The sequence below is a fragment of the Mobula birostris genome, chromosome 11, assembly GCF_030028105.1.
Source record: "Mobula birostris isolate sMobBir1 chromosome 11, sMobBir1.hap1, whole genome shotgun sequence".
NCBI classification, from domain to species: Eukaryota; Metazoa; Chordata; class Chondrichthyes; order Myliobatiformes; family Myliobatidae; genus Mobula; species Mobula birostris.
In genome coordinates, this window is record NC_092380.1 from 45,249,221 (window position 1) to 45,272,926 (window position 23,706).

Sequence of the window (23,706 nt, forward strand, 5' to 3'; positions counted from 1 at the left end):
TTCAGGAATACCTCTCATGCATTATCATGGTTTAGAAATGAACTTGTAGTCATATCAACTTGTACTAATTATGGTTGTACTCTTACTGTAATTTAATGTGGATAAATGTGAAGTTATCCACTTTGGTGGCAAAAACAGGAAAACAGATTATTATCTGAATGGTGGCCGATTAGGAAAAGGGGAGGTGCAACGAGACCTGGGTGTCATTATACACCAGTCATTGAAAGTGGGCATGCAGGTACAGCAGGCGGTGAAAAAGGCGAATGGTATGCTGGCATTTATAGCAAGAGGATTTGAGTACAGGAGCAGGGAGGTACTACTGCAGTTGTACAAGGCCTTGGTGAGACCACACTTGGAGTATTGTGTGCAGTTTTGGTCGCCTAATCTGAGGAAAGACATTCTTGCCATAGAGGGAGTACAAAGAAGGTTCACCAGATTGATTCCTGGGATGGCAGGACTTTCATATGATGAAAGACTGGATGAACTGGGCTTGTACTCATTGGAATTTAGAAGATTGAGGGGGGATCTGATTGAAACGTATAAAATCCTAAAGGGGTTGGACAGGCTAGATGCAGGAAGATTGTTCCCAATGCTGGGGAAGTCCAGAACGAGGGGTCACAGCTTGAGGATAAAGGGGAAGCCTTTTAGGACCAAGATTAGGAAAAACTTCTTCACACAGAGAGTGGTGATCCTGTGGAATTCTCTGCCACAGGAAACAGTTGAGGCCAGTTCATTGGCTATATTTAAGAGGGAGTTAGATATGGCCCTTGTGACTAAAGGGATCAGGGGGTATGGAGGGAAGGCTGGTACAGGGTTCTGAGTTGGATGATCAGCCATGATCATACTGAATGGCGGTGCAGGCTCGAAGGGCCAAATGGTCTACTCCTGCACCTATTTTCTATGTTTCTATGTATGCATAGTATCCTGTAAATTACTGTATTCTATATAATCATCACTGTTTGGGGAACTATATACCACCCCCACCAATGTTTCTACCCCTTTCTTATCTTCACCCATACAGATGCTTGGTGCAAACTGACCTTCCTCACCATTGTATTGATTTCCTCTTTTACTAACAATACCACACCACATTCTTTCCCTTATCACCTTTCCTGTTGGATGTTCAGTTCCCATTTTTGATTGCCCTCCAGCCATTTCTCCATAATCAAAAGAGTATTGTCTGCATTTACAACTAATTGCACAGTTATTTCCTCAGTTTTACTCTGAATGCAACATGCATTGAGACATTGCGCCTCAGGCTTGTCTTTTGAATATTCTCAGTCACCATACCATTGTTTGCAGTTTGGGCCTATTTATTTCTTCCTCTTGGTCTCTACACCTTCAGCTTGTACTTCCCGTCTTTCATTTCTATTCCTGTTTCCTCTTCCTCGGTCTCCCTGCTTGGTTTAGCATTCCCCACTCTAGTTTACATCTATCTCGACAATGGCACCCTAGCCATTTTAAAGATAAGCCTCCAGTCACGCCTGGCTGTGACCCATCCTGCCTTACAGCTCCCACCTTTCCAAGGGCTGGACCCAGTGCACTAACAATGCCACCCTCCTGTGTAAATCCAGCAAGAATGCAGCTATTTATTCTCTTTTTCCTGTATTGTTTGGTACAAGGCACAGAAAATAATCCCAAAAGTACTTAATTTAAAGATCGGCTTTTTATTTTAGCTGTGAACGCCTTAAATTTATGTTGACTATATTGCAAGGTGAATGTGAGGTTCTTATTGAATTACAGGATGAGATGAGGTTATTTACTGTGCACTGGACAGTTGAGGTTACAGAAGAGGGTGAAGTCGTGATCCTCTCCCTTCTCCAGCCTGGTATCCCTTTTGCCAATCAACTTCCCAGCTCTTAGATCCACCCCTCCCCTTCCTGTCTTCTCCTATCATTTTAGATCTCCCCCCCCCCCACTTTCAACTCTCCAACTATCTCTTCTTTCAGTTAAGGCTGATTTATACTTGTGCGTACCAGCTTACGCCGTAGCCTACGCAAGTGGGCTACGCTGTTGTGAGCATTTATACTTGTGCGTTGGTGTGTCTGCGTTGCTCTGCAATTCGTGTACGCCACACATGCGTACACACCTGCCCATGCAAGGTTTCATGGCCATGGTAGTTTTTCTCGGGATAAACAAGTTTAAAGCGAGCGTCTTTTTTCGTAAAGGCGAAATGTGTCCTCCGTAATTTCGGAGGTCAGTAAAGCTTTATGGAAAGCATTGCAGCCAGAGTTCCTTCCCTGCCCTTCAGTCGCCCAATGGGAAGCTATCGCAGCTTGGGAGGAAATGCGATGCTACCAAACAGACCAATCACAGTTGTTGCGATCTGCATTGCCGTGACGCGCAGTTACATTTTGGGAGAGGTGCGCATCAGGCTATGGCATAGGGATCCATGTAGACACTGCGTAGGGTTCGTGGCTACGCCGTACCTATGGCGTCAATTTGACGCACAAGTATAAATCAGCCTTTCGTCCTGACGAAGTGTCCCAGCCTGAAACGTCGACTGTACCTCTTCCTATAGATGCTGCCTGGCCTGCTGCGTTCACCAGCATTTTTTGATGTGTTTTGCTTGAATTTCCAGCATCTGCAGATTTCCTCGTGTCTGCGTGAAGTTATTTATTGTTTTACAGGACATGGGGGACGATATTTATTGTCATAGTCAAGTTATAGGGAGATACAGCATGGATGAGTCCATGCTGAAAATCAAGTATTATCTACACCAATCCTACCCTCATCCCATTTTAAACTAGAAAAAAAAAGCTTTGTTTGTCAGATGTACATTGAAACATCGAATCATATTGTGAAATGGATCCAAGACTAAAGCAGTCCCCATATTGAGGTGGCACTGTAGTGTACTGGTGAACACACATCTTACAGTACCCCCGACTTGGGTTCAATTCCCACTGCTCTCTATAAGGAGTTTGTTCGTTCTCCCCGTGACTGTGTGGTTTCCCCGGGGTGCTCCAGTTTCCTTCCAGAGACGTACCAGTTGGTAGGTTAATCGGGCATTGTAATTAAGCTGGGATTGCTGGGTAGCATGGCTTGAAGGGGATACTCCACGCTGTATCACAAGAAAACAAATAAAATTAAGAATATTCCCGTCCGCTGTTCTGTGCTGTATCTCTAAATAACCCAATCTACCTGTGACACCACTTTTTAATTGATTATAGACCTGTATTCCCAGACCCCTTTGTCCTACCACACTTCTCAGTCTCCAACCATTCACTGCGTAAGACCTACCCTGGTTGGTCCTACTGAAGTGTAAAACCTCACACTTCTCTGCATTAAATTCCATCTGCCATTTTTCAGCCTTTTTCTCCAGCTGGTCCAGATCGTGCTGCAAGCTTTGATAGACTTCCTCTCTGTCCAGCCCACCACAAGCTTGCTGTCATCTGCAAACTTGCTGATTCATTTAACCACATTATCATCCAGATCATTGACATAGATGAGAAGCAACAGCAAATCCAGCACCAGTCTCTGCTGCACTCCACTAGTCACAGGCCTCCAGTCAGAGAGGCAACCATCTACTGCCACTGTCTGGCTTCTCCCACGAAGGCAATGTCTAATCCAATTTACCACATCATCTTGAATGCCAAGCGACTGAGCCATCTTGATTAACTTCCCATGTGGGACCTTGTCAAATGCCTTGCTGAAATCAATGCAGACAACATCTTGCCTTCATCAGCTTTCTTGGTAACATCCTCTTAGACATGACCTACAAAACACAAAGCCATGTTGATTATCTGTAATCAATATCTGTCTATCCAAATACTCATATATCCGGTCTCTTAGAATATCTTCCAATAACTTTCCCACAACTGATGTCAGACTCACTGGCCTATAATTTTCTGGTTTATGTTTAGAGCCTTTCTTGAACAGTGGAACAACATTGGCTATCCTCCAATCCTCTAGTACTTCACCTGTCACAAAGGATGATTTCAATATCTCTACTAGGGCCCTGGCAATTTTTGCACTTGCCACCCACAGGGTCTGTGGGAACACTTTATCAGGCCCTGGGGAACTGTCCACCCTGATCTGTCAAAAGGCAGCAGACACCTCATCCTCTGTGTTCTGTACTGGGTCCATGACCTCGCTGTTACTTTGCCTCACTTCTATAGACTCTGTGTCCATCTCTTGAGTAAATACAGATACAAAAAATCCATTTAAGATCTCCCTCACCTCTTTTGGCTGCACAGCTAGATTACTTTTCTGATCTTCGAGAGGATCATCTTTTTCTGTAGAAACCCTTCGGATTCTCCTTTACCTTGTCTGCTAGGGCAACCTCATGCCTTCTTTTAGCTCTCTGATTTCTTTCTTAAATGTCCTCTTGCATTTCTTATGTTCCTGAATTAACTCATTTGTTCTTATCTGACTCTACCTGCTACACACCCTTTTTTCTTAACCAGGGCATCAATATCTCTTCAAGAGTAGGGATCCCTAAATCTGATGTCCTTTCCTTTTATTCCGACAGGCACATACAAGCAAACACAGACACGCGGCTCACAAGAGACGGTTGTTGCTGTGCCCATCTTGTGTGGTGGGGGCCAACTGTCAAAGCCGATTCTCAAAGTTTCTAAATATCAATGATAACTACATCAATTTGAAGCAGAATGAAAGTCCAAATTTGAAGCATTATTCATGAAAAATTAAAAATTAATAAATTCACTTGAAAGCAGGGCTGAGATGAGAAGAAATTTCTTCACCCAGAGAGTGGTGAATCTATGGAATTTTCTACGCAAGAGGGCTTCAGAGGCTCAGCTGCAGACAACATTCAATATGGGGATCAATGGATTTTTGGATATTAAAGGACGCAAGTCATGTAGCGTTATTGCAGGGGAGTGGTACCATTGTAAGAGGTCTGCTATGATCTTATTGCATGAGGGAACAGACATATGTGGTTGAATAGCCTAACCCTTTTTCTTACATGCTGTGGGCCTAGTGCAATTATCTGAAGTAAAATAATTTAAAGCATAATAATAATGGTTGTGGTTCATAGTGGAATCAATGTCACAGGTGGAAACAGGACTGAGCTTCTGCTGGCAGACGTTAGTGCTAAACTAATGCTATTTATATGCTAATGATGAAGTCTTGTACTTTAAATCATCATTGCTCTCGCATCTCATTGGTCTACCTGTACTGCACTTTCTCTGTAACTGTAACACTATTCTGCATTTACCTGTGTGCTACCTTGATGTACTTCAGTATAGAACAGTGTGTCTGGATGAACACAAACAAAGGCTTTTCATAGTATCTTGGTAACATTGATGGTAATGAACCAGTTATCAATTGTGATGTGAGGAGAAAGGGTTAGAAGCAGGACCTCCAGTGTCGTTACCTCCAAATTATTCCTCATGCCATATGTTGTGAGTGTGGAGTTAGGAGGGTACCACAGATCAGTGTGAGGAAGGAGGGAAGGGCACGAGCAGGGCTTTAACCTTTCATGGCAGTGAGACCACGTCAGCTTTTCCGAACCCAATCCGGCTTCTCCTGTGGCCGTTGGCTTGAAACCCCCGGCCCGACGGCCCGACTCAAATCCTCTGCCCTGATGGCCCGACTAGACAACACCGGCCTGATGGCTCAATTCAATATCCCCAGCCCGACAGCCCAATTTGACATCCTCAGCCCAATTTGACATCCCTAGCCCGACGGCCTAATTCAACATCCTCGGCCCGACAGCCTGATTCAACATCCCCGGCCTGACGGGCCGACTTGCCTTCTCTGAACTGTCGGCTGGCTACTCCAAACAATGAGCAGCTCACTGAAGCAATGGACCTGTTGTACATAGTTATTGGGGAAAAGAATAGTCTTACTATGTATAAAAAGACACTTAACAAGGGAAAAAGCACCTTCGGTTGGTCCCTGAGAGGCACTGCATGTATACACACTGCCATCTTACCAGAAGAAGATCAAGGCCAAAATGGTAATTTGGAGACAGGCCAGTTTCAATGGGATAAGAACAAATCTCATTCTGGAAAATTGGAATCAAAACATGGCAGGTAAAATTGTAATTAGGAGTCTTTTTAAAGTGGAGCTTGGGAAAAGTCTAACCGGTAAAGTAAAAAGAAAATCATAAAAGTTCTTTAGAGAAGTGATCAGGGAAATGGTTGTAAGAGGAGGGGGTAGCAATTAGGGGCTGATGAACTAATGTGGTTTGAGAAAGCCAGTGCAGATTTATTAAAGGTAAATTGTGCCCAGATAACTTGATGGACATTTTCAGTGAATAACCTCTCGGTCTTATCACCTGCCCTCTCATTTTTAACTACCCATTTCATACACAATTAATACATCCGGTGATCAATGTTCTGATGAAACTGGAAAACGTGGGTGATGCTGGTGTTGTGTGATGGGGGTGTGATGCTTGCTTTACAGGGTCGGACTGATAATCCTTGTTTTATTGTGTTGCAGATGAGTGGATGCGCCCTGCTTGCAATGGCATGCTTGTTATTGTTTTACCCTGCAGGACCGGGAAACATTATCTCAATCAGCAATGCGATTTTTATTGGAACAGTCTATGCCATAGCCCTGTCTATCGTGTTGCTTGTTCTTGGAATACTCGGGAGCGTTGCCGCATTCCGGGAAAGCAGATGCCTCCTCATGGTTGTAAGTGCACCTTTTCCATTCTGTTCCAGTTTCCAAATCTGTCGCTTTCAAGGCTTAGTGAAATTCAGCTCACCGTAGGCTCGCTGCCTACAGGTGCTGTTGAATATCAATCTCAGACTTGGCTTCTCCATGATATATATGGGGAATAGGAGCATCCTGGCCTCCTGCTGATAGAAGTAGCGGTACGGTATAAAACTGGGATGAAGCTGGGCATCACTGTGATGCTCTTGGCCAGTAGAATGGAGCACCTGGTGGAACAGCTGCCTCATAGCCTTTGCATTCTGTGGCAACCAAGGAAAAGTTTGGAAATTAAGTAGATAAGGACCTTACTGGAATGCCAGGTCTATTATCCATCCCACGTTACCTGTGATCAGCAGATGTAGAGCCAGCTTATACAGAGTCCATTGATATCAAGCACATCCTGAAGGAGAACTCCAATGTATCCTGAACACTTTTGCAAGTGCCCTGAATCTTGTCTTGAGTATTAAAAAAAAGTCATAGATACTTTATCACCAAAGCCCAACCACCCATTTATCCAGCCCTCCATAACAGTTGACAATATCGCCCTTGAAAATGTAGACCACTTTCAAAAGCAGACATCAACTCAGAAATCAATCACTGCCTGAGCTGTGCCAGAGGAGCCTATGCAAGATTAAGGAAAAGAGTCTTTGAAGGCTGCGACTTAAAGGTCCAAACAAAACCTTTGGTCGATAAAGCAGTCATTCATCCTACATTATTGTATGGAGCTGAATCATTGATTACCTACTGTAAGGAATCTGAAAGCCATAAGACCATAAAACCACAAGATATAGGAGCAGAATAAGGCCATTTGGCCCATCGAGTCTGCTCTGTCATTTCATCATAGCAGATCCAATTTTCCTCCCAGCCCCAATCTCCTGCCTTCTCCCTGCATCGCTTCATGCCCTGACTAATTGAGAATCTATCAGTATACACAGAGATTTTGTCTTCACAGCTGCCTGTTGCAATGAATTCCACAGATTCACCACTCTCTGGTTAAAGAAATTCCTCTTCATCTCCATTCGAAAAGGACACCCCTCTATTCTGACGCTGTGTCCTCTGGTCTTAGACTCTCCCACCATAGGAAACATCCTCTTCACATCCACTCTATCAAGGCCTTTCACCATTTGATAGGTTTCAATGAGCTCACCACTCATTCTTCTGAATTCTAGTGAATACAGGCCCAGAGCCATCAGATGCTCTTCATATGACAAGCCATTCAATCCTGGAATCATTTTTGTGAACCTCCTTTGAACCCTCTCTAGTTTCAGCATATCCTCCCGTAGGTGAGGGGCCCAAAACTGCTCACAAAACTCCAAGTGAGGCCTCACCAGTGCTTTATACAGTCTCAACATTACATCCTCGCTTTTATATTCTAGTCCTCTTGAAACGAGTACTAACATCCCGCTTGCCTTCTTCACCACAGACTCAACCTGCAAATTAACCTTTAGAGAATCCTGCACAAGGACTTACAAGTTCCTATGTGCCTCAGTTTTTTAAATTTTCTCTCCATTTATAAAATAGTCAACCCTTTCATTTCTTCTATCAAAGTGCATGACCATACACTTCCCTACACTATATTCCATCTGCCATTTCTTTGCCCATTCTCTTAATCTGTCTAAGTCCTTCTGTAGGCTCTCTACTTCCTCAGAACTACCAGCCCCTCCACCTATCTTCATATCATCTGCAAACTTCGCAACAAAGCCATTAATTCCATCATCCAAATCATTGACATATGACATAAAAAGAAGCTGTCCCAACATAGACCCCTTTGGAACACCACAAGTCACCAGCAGCCAACCAGGAAAGGCTCCCTTTATTCCCACTTTTTGCCTCCTGCCAATCAGCCACTGCTTTATCCATGCCAGAATCTTTCCTGTAACACCATGGGATTATAGTTTGTTAAGCAGCCTCATGTGTGGCACCTTGTCAAAGGCCTTCTGAAAATCAAAACATCAACCAATTCTCCTTTGCCAATCCTGCTTACTATTTCTTCAAAAAATTCCAACAGAGTTGTCAGGCAAGATTTTCTCTTGAGGAAACCATGCTGACTACAACTTATTTTATCATGTGCTTCCAGGTATCCTGAGACCTGTTCCTTAATAATCGACTCCAACACCTTCCCAACCACTGAGGTCAGAATAATTGGCCTGTTGTTTCATTTCTTCTGCCTCTCTCCCTTCTTGATGAGTGGAGTGACATTTGCAATTTTCCTGTCTTCCGGAACCATTCCAGAATCTAGTGATTCTTGAAAGATCATTACTAATGCCTCCACAATCTCTTCAGCCACCTCTTTTAGAACCCTGGGGTGTACACCATCTGGTCCAGGTGATTTAGCTATCTTTAAACCTTTTAATTTTCCTAGAACCTTCTCTCTAGTTATGGCAACTTCACACACTTCATGACCTCTGACACCTGGAATTCCACCATACTACTAGTGTCTGCCACAGTGAAGACTCATGCAAAATACTATTCTGTTTGTCCTCCATTTCCTTGTCCCCCATTACTACCTCTTCAGCATTGTTTTCCAGCAGTCCAATATCTGCTCTAGGCTCTCTTTTATACTTTTTGTATCTGAAGAAACCTTTAGTGTCATCTTTAATATTATTGGTTAGCTTACTTTCATATCCCATCTTTACATTTTTAATTACTTTTTTAGTTGTCTTCTGTTGGTCTTTTAAAGCTTCCCAATCCTCTCCCTTCCCACTGATGTTTGCTCTATTATATGCCCTCTCTTTGGTTTTGACTTCTTTTGTTATCCACTGCTGTGTCATCTTGCCTTGAGAATACTTGTTCCTCTTTGGAATGTATATATCCTGTGGCTTCCAAATTGCTTCTGGAAATCCTAGCCATTGCTGCTCTGCTGTCATCCCTGCCAGTGTTCTTTTCCAATCATTTCTGGCCAGCTCCTCTCTCATGACTCTGTAATTGCCTCTACTCACTGTAATACTGATACATCTGACTTCAGCTTTTCCTTCTCAAATTGAAGGGTGAATTTGATCATATTATGATCACTTTCCCCTAAGGGTTCTTTCATCTTGAGCTCTCTAATCAATTCCAGTTCATTGCACAATCAATTCCAGTTCAAGCTCCGGAACGATATCACCAAAGATTCTTATGAAATATTTTGAGGATCAGCTGGAAGGACAGACGCACTAACACCAGCGTACTGGAGGAGGCCAAAATCACCACGATAAAGCATTCACGTTTCCCCAAACAGCTTCTTTAGTCCCAGTTGAAGGAAAGTCAATGGGCCCCTGGTGGGCAAAGGAAACACTTAAAATATAACTTTAAAAGTATCCTCAAAAAATGTGGTATTACATCTAAAAGCTGGGAAGACATTGCACTCAATAGATACATCTGGGGGCAATCTGTTCAAGAGAGAGCTGTACTACATGAAAGCCACCTCTGCTGTGCCACAGAGAACAAGTGGCAGCTGTGAAAGTACAGACTGAATATCAAAAAGACCCAACCACTAACCACAACCACCACTTACTCTTGCCCACACTGCACCACAATCTGTGGATCCAGGATTGACGTCAACAGCCATCAATGGACAACTGCTTAGTCCATTGATACTCAACGTGAGTGATCATACTACTTTGATTGATCTGTAGTCATACATAGGTCAGGCTGGCTGAAATGACTGATATCACTCCCTGACAGGCTTTACAATGTTGCTGGTTTCCTCATTATTACACTGGGTGTAGCTTCGAGATTTAATACCTTGGATTTAAATTCCCTGGTTGCCAAGGTGGGATTAGAACCAATGTCTCCAGATCAGAGATCCAGAACTCAGCTGTTAGTCCAGGAATTTAGCTGCAACACCACTGTATCTCTAATATTCTTATACCTTATCCAGGAGGTTGAAACGAGGGAGGCTGTGGTTTCCTTTTAACATACTGAACATGGCTGTTGTACAAACCCCTCACCAACAGTGCTGTTATTCAACCACTGAATTCCCAGTCTCCTCTTTATAATGAAGATCTTCTATTGAGTAAGTTTCTGTCCAACTTTTATTTATTCTTGTCCTGGCTCTAAGCATCACTGGCAAGACCAGAACCTACTACCCATCCTGAATTTCTTTCAGCAGGAGGCGGGTAACTGCCATTTTCAACCACTGCAGTCCTTATTGTGAAATGCTCATATGGTGATGCTGGGGGGGTAGTTCCAGGATTCAGATCCAGAGCTTGGAGGGGAACCTATAGGTGGTGGTGTTCCCATGTGCACTAATTTCTTGGTGGTTAAGGTCAGGGTTTTGGGAGAAGCTGTCAGACTGAGAAAGCTGCTGCAATGCATTATGTAAGTGGTACACAATTCTGACACTGAGTGGCAGCAGTGGAAAGAATGATTGTTTAACATGGCTGACGAGTTCCAAATAATTGGACTGTTTTGTCCTCGTGGTATGAAATATCTTGATATGCTATGGCAAATATCCATCATATACTTTACCTAAGCTCTGTAGGGTGTCAAAACATGAATCTGTCAGCTCAGGATTCCCAATCTCTGACCTGCTCCTGGAGTGGTGCTGTTTATGTGTCTGGTCAGGCTGAACTGATCAGTCTATATTGATGGTGAGAACGAGGTGATGGTAATGCTATCAGTTGGTAAGGATAGATAGATAGACTCTCTCGTGCAGAAGTTATCGACTGAACCTGTTGCGGCACAAATGTTACTTGTTACCGAGTGTAGTTAATGCTGCTTCATTCGCTGAGGAGTTGAGTCTGCATTTGAATGCTGTGTAATTACCAGTGAAAATGCAACAATGTGCAGACAAAGAGAGAGTTACCATGCTGAGTCTGTGGATCAACTCCATTTCTATAACAGAAGAGATGGTGAAGGCATTAACATGAAGATCTTTATTTAGAGTTTCTTGTTTTTGTTGTTTCCTTGTTGCCTTGTTGAAGGTGCCTCATGCCCTTGTCTTTTCCTGTTTCAGTGCTTCTTACTGATTCTGCTGATGTGTACGGTCGAGCTCACTGCTGGAATAGTTGCCTTTCTCTTCAGAAATCATGTAAGTGCCCTTCAGATTAGCTAGCCGACACTAAGATCCCAACATGCAGTTGAGCAGAATGCATGGAGAATAACATTGGAATGAATGTAAGTGGGAGGTTGAAGATCAGAATTGACGATGGCCTGAAGGGTCTGCCTCTGTGATGGATCTCTCTCTGAGGCTCTTTTTGATCAGCATGTACAACGTTAGCCAAAGGGCCCCTTTCTGTGCTTGCATAACTCTTTGAATCTGCGATTCCATAATATCCCTGGGACTATGCTTTGAATTTTCTGTTCCAAACACATTTGTGTCTATCAATATGAAATGGGTTTTATTTATCCTGTCACGTACTCCGTAACAGGTTAAAAGAACCAGCAGAAATGGAACACACCTGGAGTCTGGTTTTGCTGTTAATTAACTCTACTTTATTAGTAACTACGTAATGAATTAATATAAAACTAGATAAATCAAACAGGTTAGCAGAGTTTATGCATATATAGGTGTGGAAATATAAAACCCAAGCTTCTTCAAGCTTAGGCAGTAAGGAATACAGTCTTACGATGGTCGGTAAGAAAAGCTCAGTTCAGATGCACTGGTTAATTAATGTGAGATGTTTGTAATCCAAAGGCGAATGTTATGAGAAGGCAATTACGTCGACATTCCACAGATTCCATGACAGCAATACAAGCTAACAATAGTAGTAGGTTTTATCTCCGAAGCTGTTGCACTCCACACACGAAATATCACCGACTGTGATCTTCAGTGAATATCCTTTCAACACAAGTGGTACCACACCCGAATTCAGCTACGGGTTATCCCAAAGTGGTGGCCACAGGATTGTCAAACGGAATCCACGTATGGATTATCACCAACAGTAGCTTATCACAAAGGGGACGCTCTTCAAGGGAACCACCACCCAGACAAGGGTTGACACACCGGTAGATTCCACAAGGTTACCCCAAACACATAACGTGATAGCCACTTATCCAGTTCTACAACGTATGAAATGACTCCAACAGTGATTTGCCACAGGGGTGCCTTTCTTCAGTGAACTACCACACCCAGACAAAGGGTAAATACACACGTGGTAATCACCGAGGTTTTCCCCTCACCAGAGAACCCACTCCCGTGGATTAACTAACTGACAATCACACTTCCGTATTCGAATGGTAACAAACTCACCCTCACGGGCTACTTAGAGAGAGAGTCCAAACGGCAATCTCTTTGTCACTAGGTTTCTTCTGTTTCAAACCTATCTCTCCTATTTTCTCTTCCTGCAAACTTGTTCTAGTTACAGAAAACTTGTGAGCGTCATTTATCAATACTCAGGATCGATCTCAATTCACCCCTTTTGGGCTACTGAAAGTTTAAACCAGCGACTGACTCACTGGTGTCTTCCATTGACCGAATCCATCTTGACTCTAACTGTGTGTGTCTGTGTGTCCTTCTAAATTCAAAACAAGCTGCAGAGAAACCACAACATTGATTGTCCATCAAATAACTCAACCTCTCTCTTTCTGGAGCAGCTCAAACAGTGTCCAAAAGTCAGTCTCATTCTCCTGGCATTTTAAAGTGACAGTCCACAGAGAATATGAACCCTAGGGGTACATAACAATCCACAATATTAAGATACTATCTGTTTCATAGATGTTAAGCAACAGTTGCAGTACCATTGTTTAATGAGCAGCTGGTCTAGTGATTGTAAACAGTTTCATTATTTCTTACGCGACTACAATACTGATTAAACCATTGGCATTGTTTCGTGTTGAATTTGGTACCTCAGGCAGCTATGGAGGCCAGGTCATTGGAGTGTGTTTAAGGTATTTAAAGTGGAGATTGGTAGGTTCTTGATTGGCCATGGTATCAAAGGTTAGAGGGAGAAGGCCGGTGAGTTGGGCTGAGGAGTTGTAAAAAGGATTAGTCATGATTGAATGGTGGACCAGACTCAATGAGCCAAATAGCTTAATTCTGCTGTTATGTCTTATGGTCTTGTGGTATTATCAATGAGGCAATACTGGGAATAACTGGCAGTACTCAACTTCACTTGTCCCATCACTGAAATGTTCTCACAACCTATGGACTCACTTTCATGGACACTTCATCTGATGGTCTCAATATTTTTTGCTTATTTATTTATTACTATTATTACTTCTATGTTTTCTCTTCATATTTGCACAGCTTGTTGTCTTTTGCACGTTAGTTGTTTGTCTGTCCTGTTGGGTGCGGGCTTTCATTAGTTCTTTCTTTTCTTTTTCAATCTTTTTATTGGTTTCATAATGATAAACATACCATAGTATTGATACAAAGTTATTGGGATTACATTGTTATAATTAACATAGTTAAATATAAACCCAGTTGACACATGGGTATTAAACATCCCAATCATACAGGATACAAATATAATATACAAAAAAATAGAAAAAAATCATGAAGAAGGGAAAAAAATATAAAAATATACCCCAAAAGAAAAACTAACTTAAACAGTGTTAATCAACTAAACCAAGAGAAAAAAGACATGGGCTGTTACGTAACATCAAAAAAAAGGAACCATTAGTGTCATTGACTCCGCTCCTCTCAACATATATTGAAAAGAAATAGAATAAGTTTGGAAAAGGTCAAATTACATCATATGGAAGTGTTGAATAAATGGCCTCCAAGTCTTTTCAAATTTAACAGAGGGATCATAAATAACACTTCTAACTTTTTCTAAGTTTAAACACAACATAGTTTGAGAGAACCAATGAAATGTGGTGGGAGGATTAGTTCTATTATGTTTCTTGTGTTTACTGTGAACGCCTGCAAGAAAATGTACCTCAAGGTTGTATATGATGACATATGTGTACTTTGATATAAAGTTACTTTGAACTTTAATTATCATGATACTTTGATAACATGTGACACAATGTTTGCATGACAGTTGCTTCAGCATTCTTTCACTTAATTTCTATTCCATATATTCCCTGGTTCCTTACAACATAGAATGGGATCATTCAGCCCATTGAGTCTGTGCTAGCCTCTCATGAGTGCCTTTCTCCAATGTGTTCCCTGAAACCTGTTCTCTCATTCGTTCCCACCACCATCCCTGATCCTACCACGAGACATCTACGCTAGGGGAATTTACACTTGTGAATTAACCCAACAGCACTGACAACTTTGGAATGTGGGAGGAAATCAGAGCGCCAGGGGAGAAACCATTGCGGTCAAAAGGAGAACGTGCAAACTGCACCGGAGGTAGAATTGAACCTGGGCTTTACCTGCATTGCTCCCCACTAATTGCATTAGCATTTTCCCCCAATATATGGCTCCGTTTAGGGGCCAAAGCTGCAAATATGTATTTGGTACACAAGAGAGATTATGAGAGCAATAGACAAAATGCTGCAGAACCTGAGCAAGTCAGGCAGCATCTATGGAGGGGAATAAACAGCTGAAGTTTTGCGTGAAACCCTCCATCAATACTCTGTAGCTGGTGCCTGCTTCTTTGGTGTCAAGCACTGAAGCCTCTGTTCTAGTGGCTATTCTGTGTGAGCAGGTGTAGCTCTGGGTCTGTGCATGGACAATGGCAAGGGTTTTCACAATTACCTAGTAATGGTTGCTCCTTGCAAAGTATAGTGAAGTTGTCAGCCGTCCCTTATAGGTTTAGCACCAATATCAAATCATTCTTATGACTGTCCGCTGGACCATTTAGATGAGCATTAATGAGCATCATCTGGGGGACCTAATCTGGGCCCAGGCATCCAGCTATGGCCTGACCATCACACAATATAATATTCTCCCTTTAGGGTTCTATTAATATTACTATTACCTTGTTGGCTTAGCCACAGTCTGCATTGATTCTGAATCTTTTTCTGTTACTGTATGTTGTGTGTTACCTTCCTGAATCACATTCAGCATTTTGTTTTGGCAAACGATGCACAGCAGTTCAGGGCTCCAGTGACCTGGGTCCAATGCTGACTCTGTGTGGAGACTGGCCGCTCCCCTGTCACCGCATGGGTTTTCTCTGGGTGTTCCAACTTCTTCCCACGTTCCAAAGACGCGCAGGTCGGTAGGTTATTTAGCTGCTGTAAACTGACACTAGCGAGGAGGTGAGTGGCAGAACCTGGGGGGAGAGAATTATGAGAATACAGGGAGAAAATGAAATGGGATATTGAGTGGGACTGTGAGTGGTTGATGGTCAGTGTGGGCCTGTTTTTCACTGTATCTTCCTATGACTATGACTCTATTCAAAATTAATCCTAACAATCCCTAAGGTTCAAGGTTTATTAGAATACTATTTGCTGCCTGGCATATTTGCATCTTTTTAAAAATTAATTCTGTTGATGTGAATCTCAGGCTGCGATTATTCACTCCATCCTGACGCCATTTTGCTTTCTAGTTAACAAAGAGGTATTTTGAGGACGATCTGGGAGCTCACTACACAGGAGACAATGGGACAAATGCCTACACCAAAAGCAGCAATTCCATCATGATCAGGGTAAGTTCACCTTGCACAGATATATCCAAGTAGGCAATCCCTCTTGCGGATTCGAAGGGTGAATAGTGGGCCCTGGACAATAATGTACTGGTTATGTGACTAGATGGTCAATTGGAGTTCTGGACCATTGTCCGAATCCCAGTATCTCTGCTGGGAAATTTTAAATGATTAGGTAGAAGTGGAGAAGTGGGAATGTGTGAATGACGAAGACAAGGTCCTTGGTTTGTAAAACACCAGAAGCTCTGGCAATTTGATCTCCTGTAGGTGGTGACTCAGGCTTTAGACTGATGGTAATAGCTTACTTTCTGCTTTACACAGATGGACTTAAATCTGCTGAAAGATTTTCCACAACCAGTCAGGCATGTTTTCTCCAATGCCAGGAGAAGGCTGGTCATCAGTCTTTTCACTAACTGCACAAAAACTAACCCAGTTCAACGTTGGGGAAACACTGAAGGAGGTTCACTAGACCATGCTGAGAGAAAGCCCAGGTTGACACAGATAAATTAGCATATCTGACATAGTGGCATCTGTTGCATCCAGAATGTGGCTGAAGATGTTTTCTAGCGCGTGGTCCACTGTGCCTTCTGAGGCCAGCATCTAGTGGACTTGAGCTTTGCTCCAGAGGGCAGAACCCAATGCTACAGTTGACATTTGTATACAAATAGCCCACAAACTGACCCGTTGAAAAAGCACATCCACCTCCTCGTAATGACTGAGAATCATAACTGCAAGAATCTCCATCATGGCCAAGTTCAAGTTCATTGTCATTTGACTGTACATATATATAACCAAATGAAACAACATTCCTCCAGACCACAGTGCACCCACAGAACATATATCACACACACAGCACATAAAACAAACTATTACCACAAATAAGTGAACAAAATATAATTCAAAATGCAGCACAGGTAAACAGTGAATATCTCGCTATCCTAGTGATGAGGCCTTGGTGTGGCAGGGTGCTCATTAGCCTCACAGCCTGGGGGAAGATGCTGTTACCTGGTTTGACAATCCCACTTGTTGTTAGTGTCTCAAAGGGATTGTTGAGTGGGTGGTCAGGATCCTCAACAACGCTTTGGGCCCTTCGTATACAGCACTCCTGGTAACTGTTACAAATAAAGGAGAGGGAGATCCTGCTGATCCTCTTGGTGGTTTTTACTGTCTTCTGCAGGGTCTTACAATTCGATGCCATGCAGCTTCCATACCACACAATGATGCAGCCAGACAGGATACTCTGGATGGTGCTCCTGTAGGAAGTCGTTAGAATTGGAGTGGGGAGCCTCAATCTCCTCAAAGTGTAGATGCTGCTGTGCCTTCTAGACTAATGAGGAGGTGTTGTGGGTCCAGGTTTGACTGTCCGTTATGAGCACACCAAGGAACTTAGTGCTGCTCACTCTTCCCACAGCAGAGACATCGATGTGCAATGAAAAGTGGTCGATCTGAGCCTTCCTGAAGGTCACAATCATCTCTTCTGGCTTGTCCATGCAGGTTGTTGTTTACACACCATTTGACAAGCCCCTCTACCTCCTCACTGTATGCTGACGAGGCTAACCACTGTTGTATCATCACTTGCTCCATCCTTATTTCTCAAAAGTGACCAGGCATGGACCTCCTCCAGCTCTGGACGGGTCCTGTCATCTCTGCCACCTCCACTTCTTGATCACTGATCTGCTCCAGATGATCCAGATCCATCCCTAAACTCGCTTTCCTTCATGCCCTTCTTGGTGGATACAGATGGGAAATATTTACTTAGGACCCTGGCTCCACACATGGATTACCTCCTTAGTCTTTAAGGGGACCCATCCCTTTACCTGGCTACACTCTTGCATCTCACACACTTACAGAATGACTGGGATTCTCCTTAATCGTACTTGCCAAGGATATTTCATAGCTCCTTTTTGCCCTCCTAATTTGTCTGTTGTTCACTCTTACACACGCCATCTTCTTTAAGGCAGTGGTCCCCAACCACCGGGCTGCAAAGCATGTGCTACTGGGCCGCGAGGAAACGATATGATTTGGTGATATGAAACAATACGAGTCAGCTGCACCTTTCCTCATTCCCTGTCATGCACAGTTGAACTTGAACACCCCCCACCCCGTTGGCCGGTCCACAAGAATATTGTCAATATTAAACTAGTCCGCGGTACAAAAAAAGTTGGGGACCCCTGCTTTAAGAGACTGCTTTGATCTGAGTTCCTAAACCTGGCAGTGGGCTTCATTTTATTTCTGATCAAACCATCAGTATCACATGTTATCCAAGGTTCTCTAATCTTGCTGTCTTGTTTTTCACCCTTATCAGATTATCTTAGTCATGAACTTTTACTAATTCTCTTTTCCTAAATAGCAATCTTTTACTAACACATGTCAGCTATCATTTTCCCCATAAGCATCTGCTCCCAGGTCCTCTCTTGCATTACTAAAATCAGCCTATCCCCGATTCAAGAGATTAAACAGAGGGCCAACCTTATCGCTTTCCTTAACTATCTTCAAATTTACAGACTAATGGTGAATCTATCCTAGGTATTCACCACCTGCCCAGTTTTGTTTCCCAAGATCAGCTTGAGTACTGTTCCACCTCAAGTAGGACTATCCACATGTTGTCATGGAAAATGTCCTTAGATACACTTAACAAGTTCCACCCCATTTAAGCCCTTTGCAATACGGCAATCCCAGTAGGCATCAGGAAGGTTAAAATCCTCCACTGCTGTTATACTTTTCTGTGACTTCTTTACATATCCTCTAACTCTTGCCGACAATTCTTAGAGGTCTGGAGTATAACTTCAACAAAGTGATCTCATTTCTTCCAACCCATCTGGCCTCAATGGATGATCCCTCTAGGGATTCCTTTCTAAGTACAGTCATGTTCTCCGTAATCAATAGTGCGACTCCTGCTCATTTCTTTTGAATTTTGAATTGGTCAATGTGTGTCGCTACTTCCATGTGTTGGCACAGGAACTCCTGTGAAGCAAAACTTTTCAAATTTAAGACTATATACAACTAGTGAGATGTGCAGGCAGTTGCAGTTACAGTGCAGGAAAGCATTCCTCTTGCTTGTTAAATTAAACAAGAAAGCAGATGCATAATTTCATCATTGACCCTGTCACCTAAGATAAAATTTAATTATAATTCCAAAAGCATGTCACAGATGATCAAAGATGAACGCTTGACCTGCCAATGTACCTTGTCATTGCTCTTGCATCTTGTTACCTCCCTGCCTTGTACTTGCACTGTAACTATAACATTTTATTCTACGTTGTGTTAGTGCTTTCCCCTTGTACTACCTCAAATGAATTAAGTTTTGAAATGATCTATATGGATGCCATGCTGAAGCAATGTTCTTCACTGTACCTTGGTTCACGTGACAATAATAAACCAACTTTCTAGATTAGATCATGTCTGCAAGCATTTCTGGGTGGGATTGTATCCGTTGGGAAATTAGTCTGGATGTTCCTGTCCCAGTTCACTAGCGTGTGGCAGAATTATCCCAGCATCAGTCCTACACCCTTGCTTGCAGCAGAAATTGGAAATTTTAGATGCAAACTTTGACCCTTATTAAAAGATCACAATAATGCGAAGAGAGTACTTTTAAGGTCTGAAGCACTTCCTGGTTATCGTTGTAATAAAGGCACGTCAGTGGGATTTCTAAATGGGAACCACATCTCTTCCTGTGCAAATCATTTTGTTGCAGCTTTTAACAACGTATTGGGTCAGTTCGCCATTTTCTACTGATTGGTTCAGAAAAGGGTGAAATCCAATTTATGTATCCTCTGCATGTGGGTCTTTGACAGAAGAGAAAATGTAACATTTCTTTTTGAACGTAGTTATTGAAATAGGTAAGACTACTTAACCCCTTGAACTTGTAGTATCAAGGCTAATCTGTGGTCTAAACTGATGTCCTGCCTTTTAGAAACATAGAAACACAGAAAACCTACAGCACAATACAGGCCCTTTGGCCCACAAAGCTGTGCTGAACATGTCCTTATCTTAGAACTACCTAGGCTTTACCCATAGCCCTCTATTTTTCTAAGCTCCATGTACCTATCCAGGAGTCTCTTAAAAGACCCTATCGTTTCTGCCTCCACCACAGCCGCCGGCAGCCCATTCCCCGCACTCACCACTCTCTGCATAAAAAACTTCTCCCTGACATCTCCTCTGTACCCTTCCAAGCACCTTAAAACTATGCCCTCTCATGCTAGCCATTTCAGCCCTGGGAAAAAGCCTCTGACTATCCTTTTCCCCATATCCCCTTAATAAAACTGAATCAAATGGGTTTAAAATAAAGAATTTTCCCAGCATCAACATAATTTCCTGAAGTTTCCAAAATGTCCACCACTCTCTCAGTGCATTACCTCTCCTACTTGTGTTTTTTGCCTCATCGTTGATTCATCAAGCAGCTGCAGAATGAGCTTCTCTCTGTTTACACTGTAAATTCCCATTATTGTCTTGAAATTTACAATAAAATCTGTCCTTAATTATCTAAATTTGCACAATTTTAGTTTTGATAAAGCCCAGCTGTCATGTTGGTGCCTTTGTGTTGTTTTCCATTGACTTGTTCTTTTCATCGATCATGAATCTGATGGAATTTAGTGCTTCCATCTACAATGCTAAGAATGCCATAGGCTTCTGTGCCATCAGCAAACTTGAAAATGTGACTTTCAAAATCATTCATAAATGCAGGGATTTGTTGAGATTCCATAGGTGAACTCCTGCCCACAACAGTGGTGACACAGGTAGGCGGGGGAGTGAAGAAGACTTTTGGTGCGCTGACCTTCAGCAGTCAGGAAACTGAGAATCGGAGTAAGGACACAAAATGCTGGAGGAATCGGCAGGTCATGCAGCATCTACGGACAGGTATAAAGAGGTGACATTTTTGGCCGAGACCCTTCATCAGGAATGGAAAAGAGGGGGAACAAAGCCTTCATTAGAAGAAGATGGGGAAGGGAAGAAGTACAAGCTGGCAGGTGATAGGTGAAGTCAGGTGGGGGAGGGGAATGAGGTGAGGAGCTGAGAGTGAAGAGTTGAAGAAGAATGAATTGGATAGGAAAGAGGAGTAGACCATGGAAGAAAAGGAAGGAGAATGAGCATCAGAGAGAGATGATAGGCAGGTGAATGGAAGAGGTAAGAGGGCAGTTAGAATGGGGAATGGAAAAAGAAGTGGGGGGAATTACAGAAATTACTGTACATGCCATCAGGTTGGAGGCTACCCAGATGAAGTGTGAGGTGTTGCTCCTCCAACTTGAGTGTGGCCTCATTGTGGCAATAGACCAGCATGTCAGAATGGGAATGGGAAGTGTAATTAAAATGGATGGCCACTGGGAAATCCTACCTGTAGAGGCAGATGGAGTCAAGGTGCTCGACAAAGTAGCCCCCAGTCTACATTGGGTCTCAAGGTAGAGGAGGCCGCAATAGGAGCACCAGATAGAGTAGATCAGTGGTCCCCAATCAATCCGTGAAGCATGCAGGGGTGCAGCGGTAGCCGGAATGCACCCAGCACATCTTTAAGAAAAAAGCTGAAATAAACAAGCTAATTAATTAGGAGCCACCCGGCACGTAAGTGTCGGCCCAGTCCATCACAAGGAAAGCTCTCTCCACCATTGAGCACATCTACAAGGAGCACTCCCACAAGAAAGCAGCATCTATCATCAGGGACCCCCACCATCCAGGCCGTGCTCTTTTCTCACTGCTGGCACTGGGAACAGTGTACAGGAGTCTTAAGTTGCACACCAGCAGGTTCAGGGACAGTTATTACCCTTCAATGACCAGGCTCCTGAACCAGCATGGATAACTTCACTCACCTCAACTCTGAACTGATCCCACAACCCACAGACTCAGTCTAGAACTCATGGGCTCAATATTATTTATTTATTTATTGTATTTGCCACAGTAATTTTCTTCTGTACATTGGCTGTGTGTCAGCCTTTGTGTGTAGTTTTTCAATGATTCTATTGTATTTCTCTGCTCTACTGTGAATGCCTGCAAAGAAATGTATCTCAGAGGTGTACATAGTGACATATACGTACTTTGATAAAAAATTTACTTTGTACTTTTGAACTTTGGATGGACAAGGGTGTCACAGAGATAGTGACCCCTACAGAAAGCAGAGAGTGGGCAGAGAGTGGAAGATGTGTTTAATGGTAAGATCTTGTTGAAGATGATGGAAGTTTTGGAAGTTATAGAAGTTATGAATGATGTTCTGTGGAGAACATCAGCATGGCATTGTAGGTAAGGACAAGGGGAACTCTATCCCCGTTATGGTGGTGGGAAGATGAGGTGTGGGCAGATGTCCGGGTAATTGAGCGGATGAGGATGAGGGCAGCATCAACGGTGAAGGAAGGGAAACCCCGTTCTTTGAAGGAGGATACCCCAGATGTCCTGGAATGGCATATCTCATCTTGAACACAGATGCTGCTGAGAAGGAGGAATTCAGCATTTTGTTTGTGTCACTCTGGATTTCCAGAAACTGGAGAATGTTTTGTCATAGTCATAGTCATACTTTATTGATCCCGGGAGAAATTGGTTTTCGTTACAGTTGCACCATAAATAATAAATATGCAGCCCCCCTGGCCACCCTCAGGGTCGCTGGGCTCGCTGTCGTCTAGGGAAACAGCCTCGGCCCCGCCAAACTGGGTAATTCGTTTGTGTGGATGCTGTGTCAGGTACCCCACCCCGCCCAAATAACAGACAATACACCAGATGCAATTAAATGATTTACAGTTTATAGATATTACTGGAACTATATAATTAAAAGAGAATAAAATACAAAAGGAAAATAAAAGGTGCCACACTTATCAAAGTTCAATCTCTTCGTGCACAAAAATCGTTGGAGCTCAAGGACCTTCTTCTTCACCCTGCGACCCCCTCGGACCACCTCGACCGGCCGCCTGGGACCAACAACGGTGGTCGACCAGACGCTCCACACGAGTCCGTCTCCGTCTCCTCGCCGAACGTCCCGCTCGGGGTCCGACCTCGTTAGCGGACTCACAGCACCTCGTCCATCCTCTGTCTGTCTTCTGCCCCCAAACCCCCTCGCAAACAGTATCTTCAAATACACCAAAACCATAACAACCATCCCAATTGGTTAATAGCACTCTCTTATCACCCTCTAAACCACAATAAGCTGCTAGCGCAAACTTTCTCAGCATTTAACACAACAAAGCCACATTCCCCAGATTAACATAACAAAAACGCCATTTTAATTAGCCTCCGCAGTAACATAAAAATCGAAACCCCATTACAAATAGTAATAGAACCATAAATAGTTAAATAGTAATATGTAAATTATGCCAGTAAATTATGAAATAAATCCAGGACCAGCCTATCAGCTCAGGGTGTCTGACCCTCCAGGGGAGGAGTTGTAAAGTCTGATGGCCACAGGCAGGAATGACTTCCTATGACGCTCTGTGCTCCATCTCGGAGGAATGAGTCTCTGGCTGAATGTACTCCTGTGCCCACCTAGTACATTATGTAGTGGATGGGAGACATTGACCAAGATGGCATGCAACTTAGACAGCATCCTCTTTTCAGACACCACCGTGAGAGAGTCCAGTTCTATCCCCACAACATCACTGGCCTTACGAATGAGTTTGTTGATTCTGTTGGTGTCTGCTACCCTCAGCCTGCT

At 43.1% G+C, this 23,706-nt stretch overlaps 1 protein-coding gene across 5 annotated transcripts in view; it reads left to right on the forward strand.

Annotated features, from left to right (window-relative positions):
- The window catches only part of LOC140205052 (tetraspanin-18-like), a 279,792-nt gene that overhangs the window by 243,798 nt on the left and 12,288 nt on the right, over nucleotides 1-23,706 (forward strand). For all 5 annotated transcript variants that reach the window (XM_072272171.1, XM_072272173.1, XM_072272175.1 and 2 more), the window contains 3 exons: nucleotides 6,406-6,600; nucleotides 11,558-11,632; nucleotides 15,984-16,082. In XM_072272171.1, coding sequence (XP_072128272.1) covers nucleotides 6,406-6,600; nucleotides 11,558-11,632; nucleotides 15,984-16,082 — 369 coding nt within the window. The remainder of the gene's footprint in view (nucleotides 1-6,405; nucleotides 6,601-11,557; nucleotides 11,633-15,983; nucleotides 16,083-23,706) is intronic.